The 24,013-nt window shown below is 30.0% G+C and overlaps 2 protein-coding genes across 2 annotated transcripts; one reads left to right on the top strand and one right to left on the bottom strand.

Annotated features, from left to right (window-relative positions):
- Window positions 1-1,574: 1,574 nt before the first annotated feature.
- LOC122509192 lies at window positions 1,575-9,685 on the bottom strand. The gene is made up of 4 exons (XM_043623033.1): window positions 9,499-9,685; window positions 9,315-9,407; window positions 8,963-9,112; window positions 1,575-2,405 (listed from the first exon to the last, which is right to left on the bottom strand). The coding sequence occupies exons 1-3, from the start codon at window positions 9,599-9,601 to the stop codon at window positions 8,994-8,996; spliced, it is 315 nt and encodes a 104-aa protein (XP_043478968.1). The 5' UTR covers window positions 9,602-9,685; the 3' UTR covers window positions 1,575-2,405; window positions 8,963-8,993.
- A 4,703-nt stretch (window positions 9,686-14,388) lies between these two features.
- On the top strand, window positions 14,389-18,254 carry LOC122509190. Its single transcript, XM_043623029.1, has 6 exons — window positions 14,389-14,521; window positions 14,715-14,905; window positions 15,140-15,172; window positions 15,589-15,710; window positions 15,800-15,983; window positions 18,120-18,254. The coding sequence occupies exons 2-5, from the start codon at window positions 14,788-14,790 to the stop codon at window positions 15,896-15,898; spliced, it is 372 nt and encodes a 123-aa protein (XP_043478964.1). The 5' UTR covers window positions 14,389-14,521; window positions 14,715-14,787; the 3' UTR covers window positions 15,899-15,983; window positions 18,120-18,254.
- The last annotated feature ends 5,759 nt before the right edge of the window (window positions 18,255-24,013 follow it).

Raw genomic sequence — 24,013 nt, 5'->3', positions numbered from 1 at the left:
AGTTTCAAATGAATTTGCTCAATTTTAAAAAATAAGTCCGCCATATTGGATCCGCCATTTTGAATTTTTAAATTTAGTTTAACAGCGTATTTAAAATTTTAAACGATTGGCTTAGCAGATGTTGAGCTTAGTTGGTGTTGAGCATCGATTACTATTTTTCGATGGTGCTTTACACGAAAATTATTTTAATAATAATATCCGTAATATCGTGGAGAAGTAAAGTATTCAGTTGAAAAAATTAAACATAAGTTTACTTTTAGTTAAAATTCTTAGCAAATGTTTACATCATACCAAGAAGCACTCAAATATCAAAATATATGCACTGCATTATTTTCGAATAATTTTCAATTGGGAACTTTAATGTGTGTGATCGCAGAATGGGTAGTCCAATATGTTTTATATACGATGTTCGATGTTTATGCTTTTTTCTCTTGCAATACGTGTATACATATAATATATATACTATGTGACCATGCATACACAAGTTCTATGACACTTAAAATAATTATTATCGTAAACTGTATCGGAAAACAATTTTTTTTTGCATTGAAAACAAAGTTTTATTAATCCTACTTGAAAGTGTATTTTTAAATAACAGCATTACAAATTTAAATTATATTTTATGTACATCGAACACTGAATTTCAATTGCACCATAGAGTATGGACTCCTTAAAGAAACATAGGTTTCACTTGATAAAATAATCCTTAGTGACCTCATAGAGGTTCCCAGATAGTTTGTCCACAAAACACTGGTTTCATTTTAATAATTTTGCAGTTAAATTAAAAAAAACTATAAAAATAGCTATTTTTTTTGTTAATTATAAAATTAAGTATTAAAGAAAATCAATTTCAATTTTATTTATACAAAGCACGAAGTTTTTTTTTTTACTAAAGAATGTTTTAGAAATACCATGTAAATAAAAGTTAATTGTATAGATACGTTTTCTCACGTTTTAGACGTTCGCGACTTAATGAGAATTACTGAGGCCATAGTTTTTCTTCGATACAAACAAATTACACAAAGAGCACACCACTAATGTCATCGCACGTGCATGCAGTGGCGCGGCGATAGCACCAGAGTGGGGGGAATGTTATATATTTTCTACTATAAATTTGTATTAAATAAATTATATATATATACTCTAACAAAAAGTCTCCTTAGGAAAGAGGGTACCTGCAAATACATCGAGCTATGGCTGCGACACTGTTATTATAAATAATATTCATTTGTTTTCTCTATCATCCTAACTAATTAATTCACTCTTTTCTATTTTTTACGACAATATTTGATTTCTTTCACTGATTTTTAAAATTATTTTTAATTTAAACGATTCCGGGAAATTTCTGTGAGTCGACATACAAAAAATTTGGGAAAGTTACTCCCTGGAAATGTTTCGGTTTTTATTTTCACTCTCGGTATCTTTTCCAGCAACTTTTTCATGTGGGTTCTGTATGTAACTTTACGGATTTGTTAAAAATTTCAGTAAATTGTTGTTTTGTGTTAGAGAAGAAAATATTACTTTGCATATAATACTGTTAATAGAAATAATTTCTCAAATAATAAGAAAAGTCATTAAATAATCAGAATTAAATTTTAATTAACAATTTACTTATATTCTTTACAATAAATCAGACAAACAATCCGAGGTTAATTTCTTCAAACTTGTAATTACATTTTCGATCTATCCATTAAAAACATGACATAATGTCGTTTGCATAACAAATCATTTTTCTCTAATTATTTATTCAAATTTCAATATTAAACTTTTGAAATTTTAAATCGACTTCATATCAGTAGCACTCCTATATAGTTTAAGGAATTTTGAACCTTTCTGCTTTTTCCGGAGATAGAGGCTCTTCGAAATAATCTATAAGATCCGTACTTAGAATCATCTTTGACAAAATAGAACAACAATTTATAAAATGTTTAACCAATTTCCTAAATATTTATTTTTTCAATGTATCTTATATAATCATTTCTTTTATTTTACTGAACATGTGACCTCCTTTAAAAATTAAAATATAGAAAATATTTAAAACTTTTAAAGAAAAGATAAAAGATACTCTAATTCAGAGCAAAAGTCCACATTTCTTTTTCATCAAGATCGCATAAATTTCAATTTACCGAATTTTATATGTCGTCTAGTTAGTTACTTTAAATTCCAAATATAAATGCATTTGTCAATACTTGTACTGAATTATTAAAACAAACACAGAATCCGTTGTACATTATTGTAATTGAATATTCTAGTTAATTATGACGCATAGATTTATAAAGCATGTTAAAAGCATGATTGATTCTTATTTCAAAGATAATTACAATTGAGAAATATAATTTTCATAGAATATTAAATACTTTATGCCATTTTTCTCTGTGTATGGTACAAGGCTCCACCATCTGTTCCTGTAAATTTTGAAATTTCTTGAGATACGACAGTAGACAATAAAATAATAATTTAAATCTGAAGCAAAGGGCATTGAATCTCTACAGTAAAATATCCAACAGCAGGGAAAAATGACCAGATATTCTTTCAAATTTTATGTTAATATGAAAAAAGAAAAAGTATGACGTTTAAAAATTGTCACATTAAAATCCACTTATCGCATTTACTTTCCTTTCCAGCTTCGTTCTGCTGACATACTATAAGCTGAAAAAAATTTCTCTCCCTCTTTAATTGCGAAAGAGGTAAAATTTAATTAGACCAATTGCAATTATTACCACCAGTGAAACATAATGTTATCACAAAGACCTCTTAAATTTTCAATTTTAGTCTCTACTTCTATTCTTTTTTTCTTCACAAACAATGTGAATGAGAGGAAAAGAAGAAATTTTCAAGAAAATCTGTCGTCTCGAGGTATTTTCAAGTTTGTCAATATATCAGAGTCCAGATGTTACTTTCTGAAACATTATATGAGACACAAAGTTTCATTTTATAACAACAAAAGAATATCAAATAAAATACTGAAAAAAAATTCTAAATTTAAAAATATAACTTCTTTTTAAACAAAAAATTTTAAAAATTCAAAAATGTTAAACTTTTTTTCTTAATTGTTCGAAAATTTTATACAAAATTTAAAAAGAAGAAAATGCGATGAAAATTAAAGTGATGTAGGTATATATTAAGGAAAGAATTATTCTCGCACGTTCTAAGAATCTTTTCACTTGACCCTTTTCTTAATTGCATCTCTCTCTCATGTGAGCTTAAAATTCTCGGTCGCGAAACTTTCATCATTGCAAAAAGTAAAAATAAATCTGCGAAATTTTTTTTTTTTAAATTGATTTTAAATAAACTATAAAATGTTTGTTTTTTGGGATTAAAATGTGTATTTAGAGTATTAACATGACGACTTTTCATAATTCTGTAACATAATATTGAGATTTGTAAATTTCACAAAAATCGTCATTTAGTTTAATGCAATTTTTATTATAATACTAGAAATATTAGAATTGATTTTGAATTTGTCATGTACTCATATTGTCTTTTATAAGTTCTTGAAATCTTATAAGTTTAACTTTAATCCTCTTTTAGATAATACAATGGAAGCAATTGATGATGAGTTTTGATGACAAAGTAGGTGTTCTGCAAAAAAGAATCCCCTCAATTCTCAATAAAAATTCTTAAAAAGAAAAACACAAAAAGAAAAAGAAATTTCACACTATTTTAAATTATATTTTTATGTCCAGAGAAAAGTACATACTTGATCATATTTTAAAGATCTTAAAAATACGAATCTTTCAGAAATATAATTCATAAATAAAAAATATAAAAAATTGTATTCTTAAATTTGAAATGTTCTTCTTTTGATCGTATTTTATGGTCATTATCCGATCATTCAGTCACGGATTAGCCCCTATTTCAAACTCGACCAGTCTACCAAATTCCCTTGCGATAAGCTTTAACCAACCACGGTTCTTGAATTATTAATCGGGATTCATATGTGTGTGCATCAAGAGCATTTTCCTCTAAAGTAGAATGCAGCACTTTAGCGAGCTGCATTCTGATAAAATATTACAATTTCTTAAATTGATGATCATAGAAAACCTTACATTCGAATATCACTTTGGAAATAATTAATTTCTCTACTAATTTCTTACACAGAAATAAGATTAAATTATTAACGTTCTATTTATTAAATTACTTTTTATTTCCTAAAAAGAAACGTCCTTATATGTTCGAAATAAAGGTTCGTCGATTGTCCGCCACGTTGGATCCGTCATTTTTAATTTTTGAAAACTAACATTAAATTATTTTGTTGTTTTAATTGAACCGTCATAATTTAGTTGTTTCATTATTTAAGAGGCCTTGTACGGTTTTATTTTAAACATTTGATAAAGATCAGTATGAAGATCTACTCTTTGTTGACTTACAAGATCTTCAAATTTTTTAATATGAATATTTTTGCATATCTCTTTATATTTTAATAATTGTGATGTTAAATCATTAGTAAAATGTTTAAAAAAAATTCTTAGAAGAATTTCTAATTATAAAAAGTTCATAAAGTTTAAGTTGTTTGTTAATAAATGCAATTTCTTGATTAACATCAACAATCTCCAATTTAAGTATTTTAATAAAAGCAAAAAAACGTATTGAGTTTTCAATTTTGTTACAAATATTCTTTGAAAAAAAGTTAATATGAATATTAGTGTACAAGGCCTCTTAAATAATGAAACAATTAAATTATTTTATTATATATTTTTTGAATAAATTACATTCACAATTTTGTGATGAAGCAGTATGGAAAAATTGCTACCACGTTTTTAGGTGGGTCCTCAACTTCTTTGTAAGAAGTGAGGACTATTCAAATTAGCATGAAAATCCGTCTAAACTTTTTTAACATTAAGTAAAAAATTTCTGCTTAATTTTTAATTCTAAGTCTAATTATTAACTATGTAAGTAAATATATTTTCTGACAATTTTCATTCTTACTCTATTGCGGCTCCATTTGGGAGATTTTAAAATAAAATAATATTTTAAAAACTCCGAAGTCCTCCCTGTTTATTGCCAATGACGTCATTCATTGTTTCAGAATATTATTATTTGATAAAAAAAACTTTTCGAATATGCGCAGGAAGAATTGAACCTATTGATTGTGGCTCTTTTATAAAGGAAATGAAAGGAATGATTAAGTTAACAAAACGTGGATGGGTTTCAAAGGAGTGACATAGAACTTTTAAAGTTAGGAATACATACTCTTAGTATCTTATATAGATGTATGGATATCGAGTTAGAAGTAGGTTCTCAAAGTTCGAACCAGAAACACTAAAACTAAGAAGAGACGATATATATTAGGTAGTACATATATACAAGAGAAAGTTGATGCACTGTATAGAATAGATACGTACACCGTAAAAACGATATTCCAAATTTAAAAATTTATTGGTTTTTTATTTTATTTGCCTACAAAAAAGGATTTAAATAAAAATGTCTTTCCTATTTCAAGATTCTCTATGATTATCAATTTTATTTAAATACAAAATATTGAATAACAGAAAATTAAATAAATTTCTGACGAACACTTAACAGAGGCTGAGTTTGAACACTTAAAACTTAAATCCAGAATTTTCTGAAAATCAGTTTTTTTTTACTGATTCAGAAGCAAAAAGTCAGTCACTGATTTTTAACTGATTCGAATTTAGAGAGAATACCAACAATCAGGAGGTCGATTATAAAATTTTATTTCTACTTTGATTTTCATTTCCACTTTCACTTTGACAAAATTTTTATTGTCACTTTTCATCAAAGTGAATGTACAAATTAAGTGAAAGGCAAAATAAAAGTAAAACTTAAAAGTAAAACTTAAAAGTAAAATCTCTCAAAGTTCTACAAAATTTATATTTAAGCGAAAGTAAATAAAAAAGCGAAAAAATTCAATCTAAGTGAAAGTGAAAGTAAAAATAGATACTTATTAAAGTAAAAGTGAAAATGAAAACCGAAGTAAAAATAAAATTACATATTCGAGTTGGCAAAAATATTTAATTGATAATAAAATATTAATTAAACTCAACGAGAGATTAACGATAAGAAAGAGATTCCAAAAGTTCGTAAAATTATTTAAATTTGAAATTAATTTGGCTAATAATATTAAACCAATATTGAAATTTTCTCTGTAACCTCCGAAGATTATATAATCTTTTGTTACATAAACTGAATAAATTCTAAAATGAAATAATTTTTATTACTAGATTTAGCATAAAACATTAAATTTTATTATAAAACTAGCAACAATTCGCGCACGGCTGACTATTCACTCACTTTTTAAAATAAAATTAGCAATTTTAAAAATAATAGAACGTAAAAATTTTTAATTTAAATTTTTTTTTATAAAAATAAAATATGAATTTGAATATAAAGTTTTAATAATATTATAATGATAATAATGATATATTCTGACATAAGGAATTTAGGAAAAAGCCAAGAATTTTTATTAAAAGTAATGAAGAAAATTTAATTTTTAGAATTCATAAAATTCTCCAGTTTTGTGGCATTTTTGTATCTTTTAATTTCTGAAAAAAATTTCTTTTTAATCCTAAACAACTATCATTAAAATAAATTATTGAATGAATAATTTTACTTAAATATTTCAAAATTAATTAAATTTTAAAAGAGTTGCGTTTAGAATTTTCATAAATAAATGAACTTTGAACGGTTTCAATTTGAAATTTTATAAAATTTTAATTTTGAATGAATTTAATTAGAAATTTCAATAAACTTGGATATTTGAAAAATTTTAATAATTCAAAATCTAAAATTAGTTAAATTTGTCAATATATATTTAATTAATTAACAAATATAATGAATTTTTAGAAGAATTTTAGTTAAAAACACTAAAAAAAATTGAATTTTGAAGAAATTACAAATGATTGCAGAAATTCAATTATTTTTTTAAGTAATAAAATTCTTATCACAAAATTCAATTATGTTCAAAAATTACAAAAAAAATCTCGATAAAATTCCAATTTTTATTTTTATAAATTAAAAAATTCTTCTTTAAAATGCAATGATTTTCAAGAATTTTAATAAAATTCTTGTCAAAATTTCAATTATTTTCAAAAATTTTCCTCATTTCAATTACTTTTAATACACTTTCAACCAAATTCCATGAAAAATGTAAATATTTTAAAAAATTTTTATTAAAATTCGTCAAAAGAATTCAATTATTGAAAATTTTTAAAAAGAAATTATCTTTACAAATTAAAAAATTCTTCTTCAAAATTCAATTATTTTCAAGAATTTCAATTATTTAAAAAAATTTTCCTTAGTATTTTAAATACATTTTTAACCGAATTCCTTGAAAAATGTAATTATTCTAAAAGATTTTATTAAAATTCGTCAAAAGAATTCAATTATTTGAAATTTTGAAAAAGAAATTATCTTTATAAATTAAAAAATTCTTCTTCAAAATTCAATTATTTTCAAGAATTTCAATTATTTTCAAAAATTTTCCTTAATTGAATTATTTTAAATATACTTTTAACTAAATTCCTTGAACAATGTAACTACTTTAAAAGTTTTTATTAAAATTCGTCAAAAGAATTCAATTATTTAAAAATTTTAAAAAGAAATTATTGTTTTCGAATAATTTTACAATTGAACATATTCGTAAATAAATTTAACAAAACATTTTTTTCAATAACATTTTTTTATTTATTTTCCAATAATTCAAAAATACTAATTTTCAATTAAATTTTCTAATTGACAAATATAATTTTTAAACATTTTTTTCCTTTATTTTTAAAAAACTTTAAATTTTATTAAAACAATTGAAAACTAAGAAAAAGAATTGATACAAATTATTTCCTTATGAAAATTGAGAATTTCTTACAAAGATATGAAGAATAATAATTTAGATCAGTCAAACAAAATTTGTTATAGAATGAAAGAAAAGTTTCTTAAACTTCAGAATTTATAATTACAATCCTAAATTTAATAATAGCAACTTTAATAAAAATTTCCAAGATAATAACATATTTTTATTATATTTAGAGTTACATACACTGACACTATATACAAATAAAGTTAATCTGTTGTAGATTATTTTTTTAAACACATCTGACATAATCCCGAGTCGAAATTTAGACCCTACTTAGCCTCTGAAAATGTAGGGCTTATTCAGGTTTAGCAGTCGTAAAGTAGGGTCTGATTTCAATACAATTTTTAAAAACTAGACCCTCCTTTGACTCCCAAAATAGGCTGAAATTTGCCAATCTTCCATTTGGAGAAGCAAAGGAGGGTCTACTTCTAAGAAACCTATACCGTACTTTAAAACCTCGTAGACCCTACTTTCATACTCCTAGACCCTACAATTAGAAAAAGAAAAATTTGAAGATTTGCTCAGATTCAATTGAAGCACTAGGGATGAGTAAAAGTGGAATTTTATGTGTTTTATAGCGTCTATATACACGAAGTGTATATAGACGCTATAAAACACATCAGTATTTATGAATTTGGAGTACTTTTTGCATTTGCAGTGTTTCAAGTAATGCATTAAAAAATAATTCAAAATTTTCTTTTAGAATGTAGGGTCTAGGAATATGAAAGTAGGGTCTACGAGGTTTAAAAGTACGGTATAGGTTTCTTAGAAGTAGACCCTCCTTTGCTTCTCCAAATGGAAGATTGGCAAATTTCCGCCTATTTTGGGAGTCAAAGTAGGGTCTAATTGTATTAGAATTAGACCCTACTTTACTACTCCTAACACTCAATAGACCCTGAAAATTCAGGGTGAAAGTAGGGCTTAAATTTCGACTCGGGATATGATCAAATATTAAAAAAAAAAATATTAACAAATTTTAACCAACTGTTTTGTCACTAAATTATTTTAAAATAAAATTATTTTATTCAAAAAACATTGAAATCGAGTTTTTTGAAAAAATGTAGAATTTAATAATTTTAAAATAAATGCATTAAACAATCATTCCCTTTCTTTTTTGGGGTGAAAACGACTTTTTTATAATAAATTTACCTCGTATATAATCCCTTTAAAAGATAACTATCTAGATTTTTCCTTCTTTCCCGAGGGGTCGCTTTCGCCTTGGGACAAAAGATGGTTTCTCTGTTCTACACTCATAATGAACTTTACCCTCTTCATCTATTTCCATTGTAGTACAATAACCTGTAAAATAAAAATTATTTCTTTACAAATATTCAGTTATAAATCAAATAGTAATAAAATAATAAAATTAAAATTATTTATTTAAGTTTAGTAAATTATAAAAAAAATATCAAACGAAAAACTTGAAAATTATTAGAAAAAAATTTTTCATTATTAAAATATTAAATCGTTTTTAATATCAATTATGGAAATTTATAATTACCTAAACCTGCTGATGCTGGCTCAAAAACTTCAGAATGAAAATACCTACATGCCCAAAATGTTTCGGTATCTTCTACAGGTATTATACATTTTCCTAAAAAAAAATTAATACATCATCATTTGAAATAAATAAAGAGAAACTTTTTTTAAGGTGTAAAATTTTGATACATTTTTTTTAAACTTACTAAGTTCTGGAATTATTGTAACATTATATGAGAATCCTTCCAGAGGTTTACTTTCAATATTATAAAGTAGACAACAAACTATTAAAATAACTAAAGAACGCATGTTATTTCTTTTATACTTAAACTTTTTACTTCTTAAATGTATTAAAATGGGAAAACTTATTTTCTCTAAACATTCAGTACTTTATTTGGTCGTTTTTATACCTTTATTTCCTTATCTTTACAGATAAGACAACTATTGTACAAAATACCATCAATATTTATTATTTCAATTGATCGATACAATTTTTTTTTCAAGGACAATAATTTTGAATGGAAAACATTTTTAATTTATTGTATACTCCTATTCTCGTTTACAATTGATGTTAATTATTAATTTTTAATGTATTTCTTTACATAATTTATATTTTACTAATTATGTACTATGGACAGAATTTAATATAATATTAATGTACACACAAGTGTTACGATTACGAAACAAAAGAGAAATATTGCCGCATAAGAAGTTATAGTTGGTAATAAAAAGATTAGAAAGGCAAAGATAAAATATTTATCGAAAGATTAATATATTTCCGATAACTAGAATATTAATTAAAAAGCAGAAAAGTTACAATTTTCCTTTAAATCAAGGAAAAATTTAATTATAACAACCTCAGTAGTATTCATTTTGAGTCAGGATGTTATTGATTTGAAACATTCAATAGAATGCATGTAACAATTAATGGATTGAGAGTAGGTGTCACAAGTATTCATATCACACGTCTTTAGTTTCATTTTCCAATAAAAATTTGCAAATTTGACGAATTTCTTGTCATTTTTTTTTCTAAGGCAGTTTAAAGGATTTGAAAAGTAGAATTTTGAATGAAAATTAGAGAAAGAATTATAAAGTGAAAAGAAGCTTAATTCTCGATACAAAATGTTGATGTTAAAATTTTGAACTTGTTTTTATAATTATATACAAAACTGAGGACTCAATGCCATGACACCTGATGACACCAAAAACATTTCGATGGTCATTTGTGACTAAGACTAATATTTTAATGTTCTTACAATAAAAATTTCAAACTCTTTTTCTCTGTATGTTAAAAACAATTTTTTCGATGTATTCAAAAAATATTAGAATGTTTCTAAATGTTTTGATGATTGATCGTATTCCAATAAACTACTCTTTTACTATTTGACTCATTGTTTAAAGGCTTTTTGTGTGCTCGTGTGTTTTTTTTTCAAAAAATGGCAAATAGAAAAACCAGTTTATATATCTATCGGTGCTGAATTTTAAACAAATGTCCTTTATTTGCATGACAGTTATTATATATAACAGACGATTTTTAATATAGAAACGAATTTCAGCATCGAATGATATAAAATGAGTGGTGAAACATACAATGATCCAGGGTTGAATCGTACCGAAAAACGAAAGATTAAAAAAAAATTATATTATGGAATATTTACTAAATTATAATGAGAGTGTTCAAATTACTATTAGATATTTGTCTAAATGAAGAAAAAAAAATTTTCTGAGTTTAACGGTACGTCCCTGTAGTGATTGGTGCGAGTAGATTTAATTTTTGCTGATGACATTAATAAATGTACGTTTTCAACTTTTTAAAGACCCGGAAAATACGGAAGCGGCGGATCTACAGAGAAAACTGGAGATGCTGAACAACACGGTGGATCAAGAGGCAAGAGCGGAGCAAGCACGTCGACAGATATTATACAATGCAGGCCATTGTAAGTATGTCAACTTACACCTAAATAGCTTTCATTCCTTTTGTCATTCCTCTTCACTTGAACTGAACAAATGCTCCCTTCTTGGCTTTTCCTCTCTTTATACCACTTTCAGTATTGTCTTTATTCATTCTTCAATTATTATTTCAAAGTTCATGCAAATCATCATTTCAGCCACTAGACGCAAACGTGGAAATAGTGATACTCATAAATAGTATAAAAATTTAATGACTAAATAAATACTGATGCACCTTTTTTCTAGTCAGAAAATGAAAATCTGGTTGATCAGATACCTGGATAGCAATCCTTTGTTATGTGTGGCTGACGTTCTTGTTTTTTCTAAGCAGCTTTACATAAATATACTTATATATATTTAATTTTAGTTCTTGCGAGAGTCTTTTACTCCTCCTCAAGGGCTGTTCGCTCCACAAACTCAAATACCAGCAATATAGATGGAATTTACCTTATTGAACTTAGACATAAGGCTAGCTTAAGACTCAAGACTTGTTTAAAGCTGAAAATTCGTCTACGACATAAGATTGGCATAAGACTTTTAAGACTCGATTAAGGCTCATTGCTTACCTTAGGCTCAAGATTTGTTTGAAGCTAGAAACACATCTAAAACAAAACTTGATTAAGGCTCAAGGTTCGAGACTTGTTTAAAGCTAAATAGTCGTCTAAAAATTAAAACTGAACTTAGACATAAGACTCGCTTAAGGCTAAATACTTGTTTGAAGCTAAAAATGCGATTATGACACAAGATTGGCCTAAGACATTTAATACTTATTTTAGGCTCAAGGCACACTGATGAATCAAGACTTGATTTAAGCTAAAAAGTCGTTAATGCTTTGAAGCTTACTTAAATATTAAAAAATGTTTCAGAACAATGTAAAGTGATAAGCAAAGTTAAATCTTCAGACAAGCCTTGAGCGAGTTATACACCTTAGACAAATCTAAAATCTTGGATGAGCTTTTAGGCTCAAACAGCTCTTTAGCCTTAAGCAAGTCTTAAACCTTAGACGAATGTTTAATTTTAGACGTGTTTTTAGCTTTAAAAATGTTCAGTCTTAAGTGAGCCTTAAGCGAGTCTCATCTTTTAGTTCAGACTTAAGTCTTAGATGAGTTTTTAACTTCAAACAAGTCTTGAGCTTCAAACAAGACTTGAATCTTAAGTGAGCCTTAAGCTAGCCTCATGTTTAAGTAAAGTCATAAGTTTTACACGAGTTTTGAGCTTGAAACAAGTCTTGAGCCTTAAGTGACCCTTATGTCTAAGTTCAGTTCTAAGTTTTAGACAAAGTTTTAGCTTCTAACAAGTCTTGAGCCTGAATCGAGCCCTATGTCTTAAGTTTTAGACGAGTTTTTAGCTTCAAACAACACTTGATCCTTAAGTGAGCTTTGAGCCTAAAGCAAGCCTTATTTCTAAGTTCAGTACTAAGTTTTAGACAAGTTTTGAGCTTCAAAAAAGTTTTGAGCTTTAAGTGAGACTTGAGCCTTGAGCGAGCCTTATGTCTAAGTTCAGTCCTAAGTTTTAGACAATTTTTTAGCGTCAAACAAGACTTGAGCCTTAAGTGTGCTTTGAGCGAGCCTTATGTCTAAGTTCAGTCTTAAGTTTTAGACGAGTTTTTAGCTTCAAACAAGTTTTGAACCTCAAGTCAGCCTTGAGGCTCCCTGAAGGCTACTTCAGGGAGCTTTACGTTAGTTTTGAGGTAGCAAACATTTTTTTACGCGGGCCGGATGATCATTACCCTTTTCTTGGACAACACATAAGACTAATTTTACGTTTCCTAATTTCTCTATCTTGTCTGCTTCTTCTAGGTTGCTTCCGAGCGTAAAGCTTCGATCTAACCCATGCTTCCAACCGTTTGGTAACCTCAGGGTCAGACTAAAGTTTGGTTTGATCTCCTTGCGAAGTTTACCCAGAACTGTATAAAAACTGTATATTAACTTTACGGGACCAGGACAGCTATTTGTGTATAAAATTCCACGACAAAGTCTAACTGTAGGCGAACACTAGGAAGGCCACGACAAATTTCTACACGGTCATGCTTCTTCTTCGCCTCACTCAGCAGGACTTGGATGATTTTGAGGCTATCCTTAACGTTCCTCTTAATATTCTTTTGCATGTCGCAAGACTTTATCATCCTTGTGACCTCCAACTCTATTTTGTTGAGGCAAGTCGCCTCATCCTGTCTAAGCAGCAATCATGGCACGCGAGTCTCATTTATCATCTCATCGTCTACCTCCGAGTGGATAGCGCTATATGTGGTCTTCCGCTACCGCCACTCATCACACTTATGTTAGAAGGCTCGTCGCGCTTCCTATCCTTATTTTTTCTCTTTCCACGATGTTCTGTGGAAACTCTCCACCATAAAAAAAACAAAAGCTCTTTTCCGAATTTCGACACAAGCTGTCACTGAAAAACACGTGTTTAGTAAAAAAATTGAAACGCGGTCAAAGTCAAATCAAATCAATTTACGTAATCGACCCCTAGTTCCTAAAGGGTTTTTAGTCTGCATTTAATCCAATTCGACAGAATAGAGAGAAGGCTCTATAAAAATAAACTAAATTTAGAAGATCATGATCTTTAGGCAAATGAAATAAATGTACAGCATCTTGAACTATGAAACTCTAATTCACAGCGTAATTACAAAGTGCTAATACTATTTTAGAAAATTAGCAATTATTTGAAAATTATTCAGGATTGATGTGAAAATTAAAAGAGTATAATTTTGCTTTAGTTAATTAGATGACAGTAGCAGTGCCGCTGTCATTAATAATCTTCATCTTTAAGGATAAAGCTAATTTTGATGAAAATAAAAGTTTTAAAATTTATTGAGTAACATCATCTTATGTCAACGTCTAAAACTTTGATAAAGTTTTCCGAGTGTGGAAAATTTATGTCTTAGCAGAAAAGACTCCAACTTCATACGTGCGATTACATTATACTAATATAATTGTATTATACATTATAGGCCTGTTTTAATTTAGAAGTTTAGTTTCTTGTTAAATTATTCATAATTTATTTAATTTAATGGAGTTCTATTAATCTAATTGAACTTTAATAATTAAGTTTTTTTTAAAAATTATTTTCTTTTACAATCTCTCATTAAATATACTGTTTTCAGCTGGTTATTCAGAGGATTCAGACTACACATCAGATTTAAATTATCCTGTGGGTGGCCAAGGTGCGAATAGTTCTGCATCACAATTTCGGACTGTTGCAAATCAACTGGCAACGCCACAACGATCGCTCGAAACTTCCCGGGAGAATAGCTACGAAAGAGATGATCATCAGGTAAATTATAAGAGAAGTTTCTCTTGTTAACATAGTTTTCTAATTTTTCCTTTAATAAGTATGCAGGTTTAGAAATAAAAGAAAGAAAAGGCGCATTTAGCGTGCCTAAATTTGTCTAGTAAAAATAAATTCATTGTATTGTGTTGATAGGTAAAAATTTTTACATGCAACTAAGACTAAATTATAATTGCAGATCCCCGGAATCGTTGGTGGTCGACTAGCTCCTTCTGGTTACGGTGTTTACAGTAGAGGTCACAGTCCGAGGTATGATGAACCTTATCCTGAGGAAGGTCCTCCACAAAGATATTCTTCTCAGCAAAACGCAGATTTGTCTTCCGAGCCACTATTTTACAATAGCAGACCAAGACATTACAAGGAGTATAGGTATTTCATTTTTATTCTGATCTTAAATTCTATGCAATTTATTAATACAAGCATATTCTAAAAATAAGATCTTGTATACTAATTATATTATTCTTTAAAAAAAATGATGGTTTGAATGATAAAAAGCAGAATATTCATACTACTAATTAATACAGTTAAAATTTTCTAAAATTAAAATTTTTCGTATACTAAAATGGAACAAAGAGAAAAGCGTATCATTTTTTTATGATTCAGACGAAGGAAGCACACATGGGATTATGAAGACAGGTACGACGTAAAATCACGGGAGTCTCGTGAGAAATTCTGTTTTCTTTTGCAGTATAATGTCATTTCACAATTCTTATCTTATCACAGTTTACAATTCGTTATGGGTTTCATTAAAAATTACAGTACTACTAACATTACCATTACCATTTTCCATAAACTTTATTGGCCAATAAGCAATAAGGTATACATTTATGCAAATGAAATTGAAACAGTAAATTCAAAAACTTTTTTTGTTCAACATTTTGGAATGGTAGATACATTCAATTCGTGCATTTTTTCAAAATAATGAAAATTCTCATTGGCATTAATAATTAGAGAAAAATTCATCATTCAAATGAACATTTTATCATACATTTTTAGATTTTTAATTTGTTTTCGAATTTTTCATTTGTTTCATAATTTATAATACTTTACAGTCAAGAAGGTTGGTACAGTGAAGGACATGACTACTACAGTACGAGAAATGACGAATCGAGAATTTATAGTGACACTGAATACTATCCTAGCACAACTACTAGTTCGTCCTCAAGGAAAAGAGGTAATGTTAACGTTAATAGAAATAAGTATTTTTTAATATTCTACTCTTTAAATTACTGCTAAGGTATTAAAACAATTTTAAAATTACAGGTCCTTATAGAAGGCCATCTTTGGAAAGACAAACCACTTTATATGATGAACATTCCTATTATGATAGCTACATTAGTAATGGGAAAATCGGAAAAATGAGTGCCACTTATCCTGAATGTCAAACGGACATCGGATATAACAAATATTACAACAATGTTACAGGATATGTTTTTGAAAGTGAAAGGTAAAATCAAAACTAAAAAATATTGTAATAATCGTTTATGAATATCGAAAATCCATCAATATGTGGCTGACCACAGGATTAAGAATTTCTTTAGTTTGTCCCAAGAAAACCATGAGAACAACAATTGATTAACAATAAATAAAATATATAACATTAAAAATAGAAAATTATACATATTACTAAAATAATTTTAATCTAAAAATAAGTTACAGAAATAAGGATTAAAAACCCAATTAAACAATCATATTACAGATCAAAGTTATAAAGCTTTCAACTTCAATTCAATGATTCCAATTTATATTCCAAGAGAAACCAATAATCATAAAATAACTTTTCCTAAGATTTATTTTAAGCTGATTAGACTGTGCCCTTTCATATGGAACTTTATCATTCTCATTAATTCGTTTGATATTCTCATCCAACTCATCAAGACCAGAGTGCACATAGATCTGCAAATCATTAACATAATACAAGTGCTTAGAAAGCTTAAGAACACTCCTAAAATCATTTGTAAAAAGAAAAGGACTAGCTTGTTCCAATAAGACCCCATTTAGACTTATGACCATTAGACCCAGCAACACATTACACTCTACCCGACAAATAACATGAAAACCATTTCAAAACAGATTCAGACAATCTAAAAGATTTTAATTTCATTAACAAAAGATTACAGAAATAGAGCTTCAAACTCATCAACGACCCCAATTTTTGAAAGTTTTTAATCAAATCATTTACTATTAGTTCCCAATTCTCACTCTTATGATTAACAAGAAAGTTTCCAATAACCCCCTTAAAATTAAGCCATGCATCTTTCTCCGTTTTACTCATTACAATGATAAATTTCTCATAATTTAACAGTTTGGGAATTTGTAGCCCATAAAAAATTCTTCCTTTTAGTTTCGCTTCAACAATCTCTGGGGATTTTTGTTCAATGCACTTGAAAAATTTCCCTTTTTTTATCTAAGGACTTTACAAACAGTTTAATTACCCTTAGTTTAATTATCTAGAGGTGGTGGAATTACGTTTGTGGTTTCAACTAGGGGGTTTTATGATATTTTTTGAACCTGGTGTAAAAGAAGTTCTTTTGAGCCATTATTTTCGTACGTAATGATTCTTTGGATCTCTATTGACCTACAAAAATAAGAAACAGGGTGCTTTCGTAAAACCTGCTTATTGTCCCAGCATTATATTTATAGTTTTAAAATCTCCACTTTGACAATTGTGTTCTTTATATTTAATTTTCTCTAAAACTAGTTTTACAGTTTCATAATCTCCTTTAAGTTCGGTTAAATGGTCAATGGTAATTGAAGCAAAAACATTAATGTAATTAAGTAACACTGCCTTTAGACTTCTTTAGTCAGTGAATAACCTCCAATGTTGATCTTCATATACTTTTGGTTTGAATTCATGTATTAGTCCTTCATTGTGGGAACATCATACCAATGATAGCTCATCGTCTTTTGTAAAATACGTTCGGAATTCCTTTTCTCTGTCATGATAAAAGTGATCTGTGCCTTTTGATAACAAATTTGGTTTATAAACTAAAGCTAGATATTCTGACTCAAAATTTAGGTTTTTGACACAGATACAACACAGGCGTATACTATATTTTTTATTCTAGCCCTTTACATTGATCATGCAAAAGTAATAATCTACTCGATATAAAGGTTTTTCCCACAATGTTGGTTTCTCAAACTTTAGTTGTTTATCCTCATTCCTATCATTTCTACGAATTAACATTGTGTAACAGAAACTGTAGATTGTGTGTGGAACCTATTTTCTATTCTGATTGGCTATTTCAAAATCAATGTAATCTTTGTAAATTTGTTTAATATTTTGAGTTTTGAAAGCCACGATATTTAAAGAAAAATCCGCAAGTTAGGGATCCTAATCCGATCTTGCTTCATTACTTCAATAGACAGGAACTGAATCATTCTACACATCCCCTTACGGATCAGTTGTTATCACATACTACATTTATCGAAGCAGCAGGATTAACATTGAGCCAAAGCACAATGAACATTTTTTATAACATTCTTAACAAAAATTATGTATCCTAATTTTTGAACTACTTCTTCCAGTATGTGCTAATAACCTTATTTGTTGAATACAAATTTACTGAATAATCGTTTACAGGTTTGGTCAAGATGACGAGGACAGACAATGGGATAGTGGAGGGCAGTGGCTCCCTGGATCAAGTACTTATTATGAAAATAAAAGAAATAGAAAAACACTTCCCCAGCGACCTGCATCCAGTATTGGTATTCACAGGCCTGATTACAGACCCACTGTTACCAGACAACGTAGCTACGAGTCCGAAGAACTCGAGTATAGGTAGTGTAAATTAAAATTCTCATTTAAACATAATCAGTCTTTTTTGAAATTAATTAAATGTTTACTTTTACAGCCCAAGTGCCCGCCAAAGGAAAATGTTACAACGTTCATTTTCACGTCAGGATGGAACTGGAAAGAAATTACCCCCTACCCCTTCGAAACCGAGTAGCGTAATTTTCGGTCGCAAACCTGCCTCTCTTCCCGCGACTCCCGGAAGACAACTGCCACGAACAAGGACTCCTTCTGAAGAAAGTTATTACAAGTCCGAATACAATGAGGATTACAATCACGCTTATCGGAGTGATGATAACTTACAGCAGGAATCCTTTACCGATACTATTTATCCCGATCAAATGTACAATCAATCGCATATCAGCGGAACATTACGAGATAATCAGTACGTACCTGATCATTTCGTGCCACAAGTTTCGGAACAGTATGGTCAGAGTTATCAGGATTCTTCCACGAAGGATCTTTATGACCAGGAACAACAATCATACGCACAGAACTCGTACAAGGATACCTATCAAGCGCCCTATCTTGACACGAATACACAAATTTATCAAGAGCCTTATCAAGACACAACATATCCAACAATTAGTACAGCAAACGATCAATACGAAAAGCCACAAGATATTGCTATGTCCAATAACTATCAGCCAATGGATTATGATCAGAACAACATTCAACAATTGACTACAACACAAAAGAGTCTATTGACGCAGGATCTTTTAACACAACAGCAAGTACCAACAAGTCAACAGTATCAACAAGATTACGCACTTGATAATTTCGAAGAAGGTTATTCTGATTATCCAACGTCTATTGCCACAAGCCTTTACGATCACACAAACACCTCCAATGCCTACGATCCTTATGAAAAAAATATTTGCGACAACAAATATCAGGTTCCAATTTCTGATGCCTATCAAGACACCTACGATGAACCGGCCGTCTCCATTTCGCAAGAGGGTTATAGCGAAACATATGAGGTTCAGAATACCTATCAGGATACCTACCAAGATACCTATCAAGAGAAACAAGATTACGAAAAGTACATTCCCTACAGCAAAAGCGAGGACACCACGGATTTCAAAAATGACTATCAAAATCAGTATCAGGAGTACACGGAACAGTACGATGAGACCTATCAAGACTCGTATCAGGGATCATTCGAAGAGTACAATAAAGAGAATTTGACCGTAAGTAATGACAGGAGAAAAAGTGAAGTGCCTGAATTATCTGTCACTACGCCTAGAGGTCAAACTAGAACTAATGGTTATCCTTCCAGCGAATCGGAATACTATTATTCCTGTCAAGAAAAACAGGAAATATCTTCAACTGGTGCTGCAAGAAGAAAAAAACTCGTGAAACGTGGTACTAGTCCGCTATTTCAACAAAACACCGATTCCCTCGAATCACGAGACGATGAACTTAAAGATTCATTCGAAACTGCCGTAAGTTCAGTGAGTAGTAGTCAACCAAGGAAAGCCTATTCTGAATACTCAACTGCAGGTGAATCGAGTCCAGCTCCAGCAACATTAGTTGAGTCACCACCAAATTCTGTTCAAATTTCAAATGGCATGATAAATCATGTTACGAATCATACCAATACTATTACTACCTCAGCATCTGTTTATCCCTCCATTAGTACGAATGGTAAACGTCTCTCTAGGACAGATTCTTATCAACAAGATATGATAGAGGATGAGTATCCGGAAATTATTTCCAATGATCTTCAAAGAAAGGATTCGCAAATGTCACATCAGAGTCAAATGAGTCAACATTCATCGCAACAATCACAAAAACCAAAACTCACGAGAGGTGAATCGTACGCATCTGATCAGTATTCCGAGGATGGATATACGGACAGACGGGATTCTTATGCACAACCAACTCGAAAGGATTCCTATGCTTCTATTACTCAGGAGGGATTTAAACCTCCGCTTCAGAGGACTGAGTCTTATCAGAGTCGGGAGCTCGGAAGGGGCAGTGTTTATGGCCAAAATTTCACAACTCCACAACCAATTTCAAGGGCTGAAAGTTATAAAAGGGGGTATTTCAAAGACCAAGATTCAATAGATAAGACTGAAATTTCGTTAAGTAATGCAATGAATGGGGACTACAAGATGAGAGACGAGACACTCGAAAGGTAAGATGTTAGTTTTATTAATATATATGGAAAAACTAAAATAATTTTTTTAAACCGAATCTGAATTTGGAGAATGGCGAATCTAATCTAAAGGAAGTTTGATACAGGGTTTTCTATTATAAGAATAGGTACTTAAATTGAAACCCAGTGTAGCGATCCCCATCAACTCCAACTAAGTCAACCTATTCAAAAACCTGTTCTTCTCCAAAAGAACAAATTCTATTCATCTATGAACTGCTAAATTAACCTAGGTCGACAAACACTGTGACGTATAACACTACAACTATATTGTACTTAAAATCAATTAAACTTTCTGCTTAACGTCAGGCTACATTTGATGCTTTCAACAATTACATAAATAGAAATTTCAGTTAATAAATTTCGCCGTCAGGCGCCAATTAATTTTCAAGATAAATTAATAAACTAATTCAATTACAACAATTCCACAGTAACATTATCGACTCTCTTAATCGTCAGAGGAAATTATGCCTGAACAACTTGGCAAGCAGAAATGACAACGACGAGCCACGACTGTTCTTCTACAGGAACAAAAGTGAATCCAAAAACATCAGATCTTTTTGGCGTCTTTTTTCCCTCTCGTTACGCTGGCTCTTCTCTTTCAGTCTCTTTCTACTTCTGAAACCCTGGCCTCTGTCACTTTCTTGACTACTAATTTGGAATTTGATAAATCTATATCATGTGGTACAAAGACAACTTAATGTCGTTTCGACCCGGTCCCAGTACTGGACTCATTAGTAAGGCTACGTAGTGGGAGTCCTGACCTGGACTAGGCCTATCAATACCGTCATGGATCTTATTTTCACCAAAACGTCAACTCTTTCATTTTCCTCAATCCTTGAGTAATCCACTACCCAGATCAATGAAAGTTTATTTAATGAATCCAACTCACTGGTTCACCGTAGTAACCCCAACTGGGTCTTAATTATGTTGTAGAATTTTTCTGAGCTCCTAATGCCGCTTGACTATTCAGACAAATACTAATCCATTTACCCGTTTGTTTTATATTTAACAGATATTTGGGAGTAAGTGATAATTGCACAGATCTCAGCCTGTTAAACCGTGGCATAGAGTTCGGCCACGAACGAGTGTTTCAAAAAACACCAAAGCTTACGGCGCAGGCTATCTGAAGTTGACAGTACACCATACTTCGCCTCCAGGTGGAAAAACTTTTCTTACAGTCTGTTTCGGAAAATATAAAGATCTTATAACGGAGTTTAAATCCCAACTCTTTCGGGATGGATTCCGCTGGTATGAAACCCAATGCAGCAGTTGAGGTGATCCTCATAAAACCTTAAATACCTCTATAAACTATTGCTCGGAATTGTTTTCTCTTTTACTATAATAAGATGAAGCCTATGCCACCAAACAACGACCTCATGCAGAAATCTGGGTTGTAAAATCAGTGGAGCCAGTGGACCAGATTATGTCTCTATTGTCCTTTTAAATGTCCAAAAATCAGAATATTTCATACTAGTATTCGAAATATTCTTTCCAACTCAGCTTTTTATCAAGAATTTCAAAACAAAATTCAATCTAAATTGAATCTAAATGAATCTAAATTTAATCACAATAAATCCATCAGATTCCAAAAATATAAAAATGAAGAAAGACGTAAGAGCACTTGATCACCTTGAAATCAATAATAAGATAGAAAAGGTTAAAGGCAATCAATCCAAAAAATAATTGACAGAAAAGGAAATTTCTCTACCATAGATTAGCAGCTTCTTTAGTACTGTTTATTGTCATTAATGGCAAACTATCGCGAATGTTCTTTCTGTAAACTGTAAGATAGTCTCATTAGAGAACCCCTTTATAAAGGATGTCTTATATCAGGTAATCATCAGCATAACTTTCCGTATAACAACCCTGGCTATTGACCTTTCTAAGCAACTGATCCGCTATCAAGTACCAGAAAAAGGGAAAAGAACTCCTTTTTGTAGACAATATTTTAAGACAGGTCCTTTTACCTCATCATATTAAATAAATAAAATTAACGGCCGGTATACTTTTACGTAAAGGACCTTCCTATACTTCAAGTATAGTAATACTTGAAATTTAGATTTTGTCGTTGTTCATACCTGGCTCATTGCCGCACTGAGTATTTTCCTTAGATGCTACTAACACCTTCAGGCAGATTGGGGTTAAGTAATATAAATATTAATAAGCTTAAAGCTCGATTGAAATTAAATTTTTGTTATCTAATAGTGTCATCAACATTTTATAATTTGCATTTTGTAAATTAGGTATGAAAGAGGAGAAGAAGCCCTGCTCAGAGCCTCCAGAGAAAATTCTTTGGTAGAGCCCTACAAAGGGTCACCGACATCTGGTAGTCCAAGAGGTAATTTTTCTAATTTAATTTGATTTTCAATATTACACAATTATATTAAAATACCATACCTATACCTATGTGTTGAAAGTAAAATTTACAATTAGTTTAGTAAAAAAAAATATGGTACCTATAAGATGTATATTTAACATTTTAGGAAGTGTTACAAAGCAAGCCTCATTAGATGAGAGTGTTCAGATGGATACGCCACCCAGGAGTCCTCCGGAACCTCTACCTGATGAAAAACTTTTAGAAATGGTGGGACCAGCTCCGATTCCTCCCCAACTCAAAGAAAGACCTGAGATGACTGCAAAACAAAGATGGATCTGGGCCTACACTAAAATCATCCAGCAGCTAAACGTGAGTAGTTTGTAAAACACTATTAAAATTTAATTAGTAAACAAGTCTTTAACTAACTAAGGGCCGATTTCACCAACACCGATTAAAAGTTAATCAATGATTAAATCCTCAATTAATCAATCAGAAGCCTTTAAACTGTCTTTAACCATTGATTAACTTTTAATCGGAAGTTCTCAAGAACTGTGGAATTCTGTGAAATGTTACAGAGAACAATGTACAATTTATGGTGATCCTAATTGAAATAAGAAAGTTGATCATTGATAATAAAGTAGGGCAATTAGCATAACCATTTAAAATCTTATACAAAAAAGAATATCTGCGCATAAAGGAATCTACAGATACCTAAGTCAAAAGATAAAATTGTAAAATGACAAGTTAAATAAAAACACAAATACATTAACAGTAACAAAAAACCACAAAAAATAATTTAAATAAATAAAATAAATAATTTAAAAGTTTTTTTAATTACTCTTTTTGGCGGCCGTTTCTTATTTACTTTTAAATCTTGCAAGAGTCTTTTTCGTTTCTTCAAGGGCCGTCCTGAAGACTTCGCATCCTCCGCTACAATATGGGTGGTTGACACCTTATTGAAAAACGTTTCCTTGCACAAAAAGCAGTTTGGGTTCTATATTTACAGTTGGAGAACCTGTGACTGGCTTCACCACACTTAAATCACGCAGTCGATCTGTCCTTCTGGCATTTCGCTCCAATATGGACGTATCCCAAGCATCGATGCGCCAGGACGACCATTACCCTTTTTTAATTGGGCAACACATAAAACCAATTTTTACGTGTCCCAATTTCTCTAGCATGTTCGCCTCTTCCGGGTTGGTGATT

The sequence above is a fragment of the Leptopilina heterotoma genome, unplaced genomic scaffold, assembly GCF_015476425.1.
Source record: "Leptopilina heterotoma isolate Lh14 unplaced genomic scaffold, ASM1547642v1 Lhet_6, whole genome shotgun sequence".
Taxonomy (NCBI): Eukaryota; Metazoa; Arthropoda; class Insecta; order Hymenoptera; family Figitidae; genus Leptopilina; species Leptopilina heterotoma.
Note: the sequence above shows the minus strand (reverse complement) of the source record. Positions and strands in the feature narration are given on the sequence as shown.

Bases quoted from the DNA above. Each gene is read 5' to 3' on its own strand.
- LOC122509192 (XM_043623033.1), bottom strand. From the start codon at position 9,601: ATGCGTTCTTTAGTTATTTTAATAGTTTGTTGTCTACTTTATAATATT. The intron at 9,408-9,498 runs GTAAGTTTAAAA...ATTTTTTTTTAG, and splicing joins TACAATAATTCCAGAACTTA to GAAAATGTATAATACCTGTA. The intron at 9,113-9,314 runs GTAATTATAAAT...TTTATTTTACAG, and splicing joins GCCAGCATCAGCAGGTTTAG to GTTATTGTACTACAATGGAA.
- LOC122509190 (XM_043623029.1), top strand. From the start codon at position 14,788: ATGATGAACCTTATCCTGAGGAAGGTCCTCCACAAAGATATTCTTCTC. The intron at 15,173-15,588 runs GTACGACGTAAA...AATACTTTACAG, and splicing joins ACATGGGATTATGAAGACAG to TCAAGAAGGTTGGTACAGTG. The intron at 15,711-15,799 runs GTAATGTTAACG...TTAAAATTACAG, and splicing joins TTCGTCCTCAAGGAAAAGAG to GTCCTTATAGAAGGCCATCT.